The following is a 10,466-nucleotide window of genomic DNA, read 5'->3' on the forward strand; positions in this document are numbered from 1 at the left end:
AATAAATGTTTATTGTTTACTATGTGGCAGGAACTGTTTATTGAGAGAACAAAATAGAAAAATTTCCCTGTCCTCACAGAGTTTACAATCTGGTGTATAAAAACAACTAAGTGCCTACAACCCTATGAAATGTGTAGGTATTAATAGTTGCCATATTTCAGCTGAGAAAACTGAAGTAAAGAGAGGCTAAGGCCAGGCATAGTGGCTGACGCCTGTAATCCCAGCACTTTGGGAGGCCGAGGTGGGGGCAAGGAGTCAGGAGTTCGAGAACAGCCTGGCCAAGATGGTGAAACCCCATCTCTACTAAAAATACAAAAATTAGCCGGGTTTGGTATTGCATGCCTGTAATCCCAGCTACTCAGGAGGCTGAGGCAGGAGAATTGCTTGAACCCGGGAGGCAGAGGTTGCAGTGAGCCAAAATTGCGCCACTGTACTCCAGCCTGCGCAACAGAGTGAGACTGTCTTAAAAAAAAAAAAAAAAAAAAAGTGATTAAGTGATATCCATGGTCACAGAACTAATTGGGGGAACTGGGATTCAAACCCAAGCAATCTGAATCTGGAGTCTGTGCTTCAGACTCCAGTCTCTCCATTTCAATGGACAGCCTCTCCATTTCATTTCTGCTGTTTTATGGTAAATCAGTAAGTACATGTTCAGACAGGAAAGACATTGCTGACTGTGCAAGGTGTTTAGTAAATCTAATTTGTGTGAATGACAGCGGATTCTTTTTTTTTTTTTTTTTTTTTTTTGAGATGGAGTCTCACGCTGTTGCCCAGGCTAGGGTGCAGTGGCGCAATCTCGGCTCACTGCAAGCTCCGCCTCCTGGGTTCACGCCATTCTCCTGCCTCGGCCTCTCCGAGTAGCTGGGACTACAGGCGCCCGCCACCACGCCCGGCTAATTTTTTTCTATTTTTAGTAGAGACGGGGTTTCACCGTGGTCTCGATCTCCTGACCTCGTGATCCGCCCGCCTTGGCCTCCCAAAGTGCTGGGATTACAAGCGTGAGCCACCGCGCCCGGCCACAGCTGATTCTTTATCACAACAAATGTTGGTGACTGAAAAAGAGTATACAAGCTTTTTTAGAAAGGTGTTTTACGGCCGGGCGCAGTGGCTCACGCCTGTTATCCCAGCACTTTGAAAGGCCGAGGCAGGTGGATCAGTTGAGGTCAGGAGTTCAAGACCAGCCTGACCAACATGGAGAAACCCCGTCTCGACTAAAAATACAAAATTAGCCGGGCGTGGTGGTGATTGTTTGTAATCCCAGCTACTCTGGAGGCTGAGGCAGGAGAATCGCTTGAACTCGGGAGGAGGAGGTTGCAGTGAGCAGACATCGCACCATTGGACTCCAGCCTGGGCAACAAGAGAGACACTCCATCTCAAAAAAAAAAGTTGTTTATGTATTCAAGTGGACAGTTTCCTATATTTAAACTCTTTAAACCTGTGTCATGAATTTAGTCTATATAATGTCTCAGAGGAAGTAATTAAGAATCCAGGCTGTCATGACATGTATTATAGTACATTTGTATGAGATAGGAAGGGAGAGTGGGGACCCATTATCATATGAGCTCTTTCTTGCATTTTTAGTGTATCTGTGTGATAGTTTGAAGAATATTAACAGCGGTATTTTTTAGTAGCCGTGCTTTTAGATACATTTCAAAATCTTATTAATGGGATTCACTAAATGTTGTCAAACTACTTCTTTAGAAAGTTTAGGCAAACATTTAATGTTAAATATGTTTTAAAAGTTAAATATTTAAGTCTGCTTTTCAGCCATTTTTAGTGAATTATTACCAGTGATGTTTTAATCAGGTAATTTTATTTAGTTAACTGAGACTACTTCTTTTCTTCAGATTGATGCCTGGGCTCAGCTGAACTCTATTCCTGGCCAGTTCACAGGAAGTACAGGAGTACAGGTTTTGACACAAGAACAGTTGGCCAATACTGGTGCCCAAGCCTGGATTAAAAAGGTACACAGTATATGTACATATGAAAGTGTCGAACAAAAAGTTTAAATTTTTTGGAAACTGTTTATTAAAACTGCATGAAAAGACCAGTGACTCTAACCAAAGTTCCAAGTAAATTTGCTATGTGTATATGCTCCAGGGCGGACATTGAAGACGGACTGGATTCATGAGAAAATGGCAAATGTATAAATGTGGCTCAAGAGCCACTAATTTATAAGGTTATTTTAAAAATTGTTACTGCTGCTTTTGAAGGGGTGATTTAACTGTATTTTGAACGCTAACAGCGTATCAGGTGCTGTTCAGAATATTCCACAGTTCCTGCTGGACTACTAACCTAATCATTTCAAAGCAGTGGTTCTCAAATTTTTCTTCATCATGGGATACTTTATTACAGGTTTATTTTTGGTGGATCACTGCCCCCAAGAGCACTCTACCACCTTAATTTTCCATTCCTCTATTCCTTTGCCCTTGCACCCCACCTGCTTCATTAGTGCCTGTGCCTTCTTGTAAGATCTCTTGGCCCCTGTTCCTCACTCCTCTTGTGACCTGTAGCCCCAGGTCCTTTTGGTTATCAGCTGCTGGTTACAGCAAGTGGTGGGGAGGCCCTAGTATTAGCTCTGCATGTGGTGATCTTGCCATGGGACTGGAAGGCTGAGGGAGGATGGCTGGAGTGGGGTGGGCTGTGGTGAAGGGGATGGGATGGAGATTAATCTGTGGACCACCATTTAGGCCCTAGTGGCCTCTGGTGATCCACAGGGTCAATTTGAGAACCACTAATTTCATGACAAAACAGATATGTAAGACCTAAAATCAAGGGAGAGGATGGACGCCTCGTGCTACGAAGATGTAGGTGCATCTGGTTTCAGATTCTGCAGTGAGACCTGTGAACTCCACCTACGGCTGCCTCATCATTGGGGGAGTCTTAGGTGGCTAAGAAGGGCATTCTGAAGAAACACGTTCTGGTGAAGGGACAAAGCTTGGTTGGATGGGTGATGGGAAATTTGTTACAGGAGTACTGGCAGCATAGCAGTGCTGAAACTGGGAGGCTGCGTGGTCTAATGGATTGGGAAGGTTTCTTTATCCTGTTGTACTCCTGACTTCTTGTGTAATCGTGGGCAAGTAACTCTTTGGAATTTCAAAGTCTCCAAGGTGTCTAGTGGTAATCAGTAATGTGATGGTTACCTATAGAGAGTTGCTATGAGTGCCAGTGAATGAGCTGAATTTCTGAAAAATGAGACATTGGTTGCTTTGGGTATTTTAATCTTGTAACATTTATTTCAATTTTGATAGCTTTATCTTTGTTGATCTTACTAACAAATTAATATGAAACATCATGTATACTCATTATGCCTGCCTTTTTTTGGGAAGTAGTTGCACTGATGTGTATAGTGAGTACACAGATTCATTAAGAAATTACAATTTCTGTAGTTTGCTGAGGGTTGGTGTTAGAAAGATTGGATTAATCTTGGACTTCCATATTATAGTTACTATGAAAGTGATTTATATAATATTTGAAAAAATGTCTTTCATCTTTGGAAGAACTATAAATGTCCATCTATTTCTTTAGTTTTAATTCTTTAATACTATTTAGTCTTGAAGCTAAGTACTCAGCCAGTATTTCAGGAAGTTAGAAATAAAGCTTATGGGTGTGAAAATAGGCACATAATACACAGTCATGTACACTGCTAGGTAGAAACTTCTGAATGTGCTTCCATTACAAAATTTTGGTCTTTATCGAATGATGTGCTGATCCATAATGTTTGTATACTTCTAAATATGTTAATAACTTAAATAACTTTTAAAAAGTGAATCTTTTACTGACTCAATTGGTTTTCCCCTAAAATAATTTCTTGTGGTATTTGCAGTCTTGTAGGCAGTTAACAGACTTTAAGTAAATAACTTTAAAATATTTAGTAGCACCTTTAAAAAAGGCTTCGACTTTATATTTTATGTAAGATATACTTTGGGAAGCAAATTATTTTGATAAATTATGAGATAAAGATAATGTTCAGACCAAATTTTAAATTTTAGATAAAAGTAGCACTTATAGGAAAAGATTCATTTGTATAGAATTACTGAAGAATATTTGATGCTATTATCAACTAAAAAAGACACTTTTTAAAATTAAAAATGGACCACAACATGTAGAAGTCATTAGGCAGCTGAAAATTTAGGATGTATCATCCCTGTTAAATATCACAAATATTGCCTACTCATTAAATGTTTAGTTGTGTTTAGAAAACCTGTCAAATGATCATTTTGGCTCTTTAGTATAGTCCGGCATCCGCCTTATGTGTTAAAAAACACATGGAATACCAACATCCTCTGTGTTCTTTTTAGTTTGTTGCAGTATATTTTTAGATTAAAAAAAAGCAAAGTTTTATCAGTATTCTCATTAATCAGTAAAACATTTAAAGTAGTTGGTTTAAAAGAACTTTTATTTCTGGAATGGAATGATTTGGATGTGACCTGATAATACAGTTTATTATTGTGGTCTCATTAAATTAATCAGCTTTTTCACATTGGGGTAAAGAAACAGATGATGATACTAGGGAATGGAAATAAACTTGGAAACCTGGGTTATTTGGGGATTTATATTGTACTCTGCACAGTTGCCCTTTTTTTTAGGAGTGTTCCCTGGAAAAGAGGGACGGATGAACCTGGAAGTAAGTAAAAGACATTCTAGGTGTGTAGCATCAAGGCAGTTAATATCCAAGCATCAGCTTTCTCTTTATATACATCTACACTGCATGGCCTGCACCAAATAAGGAACTGAACCAGGGGTATGTTTTTACCTCCACAGCTGCCTCCTTCCATCAGAGCACCTTGATGAACTTAATGTCTAGTCACATGTCATTGGCATGTTTTCTCCCCAGCATTTAATTATAAAGCTGGGAAACAAAAGATGATAGATACAGTTTTACTACTGCATACAAACATTTTTTTTCACATTTAGTATTAACTTATCAATATAGGAGATATGAATACATACTGTTTCCTGAGCTACCAAAGTTTTTTTACTCTCTGTTGATAAGTTAATGACTTTTGCTATATGTATATTTATATATATATATATTTGGTAAGAGAACATAAAAACCTAAAATTTAGTAACAAGGGGAAAATAAAGCATGATTTGGAGATATGTTTCAAATTTTTAAAAAATGACCATAAAGATCAACAGTAGAACTTAATACTGTTTGTTATATGTACATGGATGCCCTTTAATAAGAGGCATTGAATATTTCTTAACCTGTAAAAATAACTGTTGACCATGCTAATGGATATACTTGTGCATCTTAGGACATTAAGTGGTTTGCTGCTTTGATGGAAATTATGGTTCAGTGGGTTGGATACAAGAGAGATGATTGTTCACAGAATAACCTGTGAACTTTCACCCCTCTGTATGGAAACTTGTTTCAGGGCCAAATCCTTGTAGCTGTCTTCTTGCCCCGGTCAGTGCCAGCCGTACTATTCACAACACTGCTGCTACCGAGGCCTAGGTATGTAAACATTTAAGGAGTTTTTTTAAAAGTCTTTTAACATCAAGCTAGGTTTTAAAAGAGTTCAAATTCATTTTGGCATACTTACAGGATATTTTATGTGATTGTTTTCTATTTGTTACTGTGTAAATTTCAAGAGTTTTTTTTTTTTTTTTTTGCTGCTTTAGGGATTTTCTAAGTAAAATATTTATACTTGCTTTATAGTAGAATGGGGAAGAAAACTTTGGATGACAACAGTATGCTTCTTCAGTGTCTAAACTATTTCTAAGTGATTTCTGGGCTTTATTCATAAACTAGGTACACCTGGGACAATTAATATCATTGATTGTTTTAACATTGCCTTCTTTTTATTTTGCAAGCTAAGAAGAGATACCAGTGAACCTAAATAGTGGACGAAAACAGGAGTGTTCTAATTTTTTTTTTTTTTTTTTTGAGGGGGGCACGAGGGCTACTGTTTCAAAACTGCCATTTACTTGTCTTACTTGACTTCCAAAATACTATTACGTTAATGTGCAAATAATCAGAACATACACACTACAGTATGTATAAAGTATAGAGGAATTTACATTTAATTGCTATAACAGATCTAGAAGTAAAATAAGATTCCTCTTTTTAGAAAGTAAACAATCTGTCACCAAGTTCTAACTGTAAAATGGGGACATTTTACCTTTCTTTCTTTGGATAGGATCAGTTCTTAAGAGCAGCCCCGGTAACTGGAGGAATGGGAGCCGTTTTGATGAGAAAAATGGGCTGGAGAGAAGGAGAAGGATTAGGAAAAAACAAAGAAGGCAATAAGGAACCCATCCTAGTTGATTTTAAGACAGACCGTAAAGGTAACAAGTTCTTTTTTGGAATGTTTATTAACACCTCCTTTAACATTACCTTTAATATATCCTTTTGAACCCAGTGATCCTGAACTGAAGGCACTTCTTGTATATATACAGCTATTTGTCAGAAAAAACATTAACCCCTTTTGGGGTTCACAGAGCAGCTTATTTTTATATACCTATGGATAGAGACACCAGTTTGAACTTTTAAAAGGCACCTTTTGTTATGCTAGTTGCTAAATATGGAAATGTGTATAAATCTAATTGTATTATTACACCACCAAATTCAACTGGATTTCATGTTTAGAAAACAGGATTTCCGTTTTATTTTCTTTTGACAAGGAACCATCCTTATTTCTAGAGTTTAGTTTATTTTTTGTCAGATATTTTAGCACATCTTCATTATTTCTTATTACAATGCTGTTTAGTCTAGATTTCATAAACCCTGTTTGCTTTTTTTTCCAAGCTCAGTAGTTAAGTTGGGTTAGAGTATAGTAGACCAGCTGCTGACAATAATGTTACTTCTTCCTGTTGCCTTGTGTTAAGGCATCTTGGAAGTGTTAGCATTGACTGTGTTTTCCTTTTACCTTCAGATACCTGGGCAGGGCAGCACTGTGTGTTCTATGTAGCTTGTATGTAGTTGCTAAGTATTTAATCGTTCTCACAGATGATAGCTAATTGGCGTCTTTTAAATAATTTCTTCCCTTGGAATAATGTTAAGTGGAATCGTGAGAGGCTTGCCAGCTCAGTATGATTTTTGTATAGCTTGTTTAAACCTCATTTATAAAAGCTGGCAAATGTAAAACTGGGATTTATTTTCATCTTTGTAATCAAACAGTAAGTTGAAGCTAACTTCAACAGTTAAACTGTCTTAATGAATTTGGAAATGAACTAGCTCTGCACCACATACTTTGGTGTAAGTATTGTACAATTTCAGGAAGCATTCTCCTTGGAATTGTGGGACATGGCCTGACTGTAAGCTCTCAGAGAACCACAGATTTCCCAGGATAGGTTTAGAAAAGCTTGTATTAGCATGAAATTATTTAGCAAAGGTTGAAAAATTTCCTGTAACATACAGGATGAGCATCCCACATCTGGAAACCTGAAATGCTCTAAAACAGAAGACTTTTTGAATACTGATATGATGCTCAAAGGAAATGCTCATTGGTGCATTTTGGATTTCAGCCTCTTCAGATTTGGGATGCTCGACCACTAAATACAATGCAAATATTTGAAAACCTGGAATCAACCGACACACTTCTGGTCCCAAGCATTTTGGATAAGGAATACTCAACCTGTATATGGAATTGGGAAAGCAGTGTTTGGGTTTAGCAATGTAGCTAATCCCCTTTGTACTAAGCCTATGGAGAGAGAGGTTATGTAGAAAGGTTATGTTCATATTTTGAGAACATCTCCCATTTGTTAGGAAGGGAGAGGAGTTTGCTAGGAAAAAAGGGACCTATTTGGAGACAACCGTTTTCACATTTTTGGTGGCTTAAAATCCTAACCTTTTTTGGAAGAATCTTAACAGAAGCTTATTTAAGAGACAGTAAATCTGCAGAAATCACTTGGCAATAAGCTATTTTTTTTCTTTTTTTGAGATGGAGTTTTGCTTGTTGCCAGGCATGATCTTGACTCACTGCAACCTCCGCTTCCCAGGTTCAAGCGATTCTCCTGCCCCAGCCTCCCGAGTAGCTGGGATTATAGGCGCCTGCCACCACGCCTGACTAATTTTTGTTTCTTTAGTAGAGGCGGGGTTTCACCATGTTAGCCAGGCTGGTCTCGAACTCTTGACCTCAGAAGATCCACCCGCCTCGGCCTTCCAAAGTGCTGGGATTACAGGCATGAGCCACTGTGCCTGGCCATACTTAACTTTTTGTTGTCTGTTTACATTTGGTATTTATTACAATTTCTCATACCAAGATCTGTGAATATTAAATATAAACTTATATGCTGAAAAACAGTAAAAGAGAAGAAAGAGAAGATTGATAGAGAAATCAAGTGTACTAGGAATCTGTTGATTTTATTTGAAGGCATACATTTGAGGTTCAGACTCCTACAGAGGGATCTTTGTTTTAAAGCGGTGCTTTGAAATTTATTTAGTGAACAATTTTTTTTTTTAAAGGTCTTGTTGCAGTAGGAGAAAGAGCACAAAAAAGGTCTGGGAACTTCTCTGCTGCAATGAAAGATCTGTCAGGTGAGAGCACATTTTTGAATTTCCTCTTACCCTAATCCCACCTTGAATTCATTATTTGTTGCAGAAGTTGGTGGAAATAATTTGAAACTGGGTATTTTTCCCCCCTGCAGGCAAACATCCTGTGTCTGCTTTGATGGAAATCTGTAATAAGAGAAGGTGGCAACCACCTGAATTTCTGTTGGTCCATGATAGTGGCCCTGATCATCGCAAACATTTTCTCTTTAGGGTAAATATGAATTTCTGCATTAATTGTATATATTTATTAATGTGATGACTTAGAGGGTGAGGGGTAAACATGATCACAGGATTAAGAGTCTGTTCATGGGTGGGGGGTTTGTATTTGTAGTTAAGTGGTGGGGTTTTTAAACACTGAAGGGTGCTTTAATATGACTTGTCAATGTCCTATTTTTTAAAAAATTGGAAAAAAAGGGGCAAAATATAGTATACAATTTGTTATTTTCTAGTTGAATGTGGGGAATTAATTTAATACTTTTGTCAGTCTTTTTCTCAATTTGGAGACCTGCTCTTAATTTGCAGTCCCTTTTTCCAAATGATTTGCTGCTTCTGGGTTGAGATTATAATTTGACTTACATAGTATGGGTTTTATATTTTTGTAAATTATTTTTCTAGCATTTAGTGAAAAAATACAAAGCTAATAGATATTAAAGTTTGATGCTGTTCTTATTGTATGTTTTTCTTGAATAGGTATTGAGAAATGGAAGCCCTTACCAGCCCAATTGTATGTTTTTCTTGAATAGGTATTGATAAATGGAAGCGCTTACCAGCCCAGCTTTGCCAGCCCTAATAAGAAGCATGCTAAAGCCACAGCAGCTACTGTGGTTCTTCAAGCAATGGGCCTTGTACCAAAGGACCTCATGGCTAATGCCACTTGCTTCAGGAGTGCCTCACGTAGATAGATTGAGGTTTTATAATAATCATTTCAGATAATTTTACTCTGCATCACGATGTATTTCCTCTCTAATGTTGTAAATATTTGGCAATTTAAGACATTGTATAAAAAGCAATCTGTAAAAACATCTCCAGGCTTTGATTTTTGTACCATGGAAATTGTATTTAACCATACAGGGTTTTGGTATGTTTATATTGTTTACCTTAGTGATGTATTTGTTTAAGTGGCTAACATCCAAACGACTGTTTGAAGGCATCAGAGTAATCTTCAGTGTGGAATGTTAAATAACGCTTTTATACTGTATTTTGTACTATGATGTAACTCCCCTTCCTTATGGCTAGGCTACTGTAACACTTGCCTGTAATCAGTGAAGGGCTGTGCACCTTGTACTATTTCACAATGGGTTCTGCTGGACAGATACTGGGCCAGTGTTCTTGAGGTGATCAAGATCTGTTCCACAGGGCTAATGCCACCATCTCCCCTCAAAATTTTGTAGAGGTTCTAAAAAGAAAGTGGTATGTTGTGTGATGATCAGCACTAAGTCCTGCATTCCTGTTAAAGCCACTTGGGTCATAAGAAGGGAGTAAAAAATGAAGTCTGAATAGAATTCTATTGCAGAGGCCAAGTACATTTAGTATGGCATTGAGTTGTGATATAGTTTTACTTTGATGTGCATTTTGAATTTCAGCTACACCTAGGTAGACGTAAAATGATAATTAAAATGCTGTAACCAACTTATCTAATAAAATTGGCAACCAGCCACTATTTTGTTGACTATGAGAAAGTTAAAGTTTATGTTAATTTTTAGGGTCCGATAGAATATTTCATGTGTATTACAGTGGTATTCATATGCTGTGTCTCTAAACTTTATTTTCAAAAGCTTAAGGCCCAAATACAAACTTCTCTGGAATAAACGTGGTGTTTTATTTTCTGGGTTATAAAGGGAACAAATACTTAGATACTATTATTTCTTTACCCAATGCTTTTGATTTCTAAGCACTTTTATTTTAAAAATGTGAATTATACAATCCCCCCTCCCCCCCCACACACACCTATCTACCTATAAGCACA

The 10,466-nt window shown here is 37.4% G+C and overlaps 1 protein-coding gene across 4 annotated transcripts in view; it reads left to right on the plus strand.

Moving 5' to 3' along the window:
• The window catches only part of SON (SON DNA binding protein), a 34,354-nt gene extending 24,045 nt beyond the window's left edge, over positions 1-10,309 (plus strand). Inside the window, exons 8-13 of one of the 4 annotated variants that reach the window (XR_001114583.2) lie at positions 1,848-1,964; positions 5,382-5,461; positions 6,147-6,294; positions 8,414-8,485; positions 8,596-8,711; positions 9,244-10,309. Coding sequence is in view for 2 of the 4 variants with exons in the window: in XM_012501815.2 (XP_012357269.2) it covers positions 1,848-1,964; positions 6,147-6,294; positions 8,414-8,485; positions 8,596-8,711; positions 9,244-9,402 (612 nt within the window). In the remaining 2 variants the exon portion in view is untranslated. Of the gene's footprint in view, positions 1-1,847; positions 1,965-5,381; positions 5,462-6,146; positions 6,295-8,413; positions 8,486-8,595; positions 8,712-9,190 lie in introns of all 4 variants that reach the window. The other 3 variants (XR_004028571.1, XM_003263873.4, XM_012501815.2) reach the window with 3 other exon arrangements.
• The last annotated feature ends 157 nt before the right edge of the window (positions 10,310-10,466 follow it).

The sequence above is a fragment of the Nomascus leucogenys genome, chromosome 25, assembly GCF_006542625.1.
Source record: "Nomascus leucogenys isolate Asia chromosome 25, Asia_NLE_v1, whole genome shotgun sequence".
Classification (NCBI taxonomy): domain Eukaryota; kingdom Metazoa; phylum Chordata; class Mammalia; order Primates; family Hylobatidae; genus Nomascus; species Nomascus leucogenys.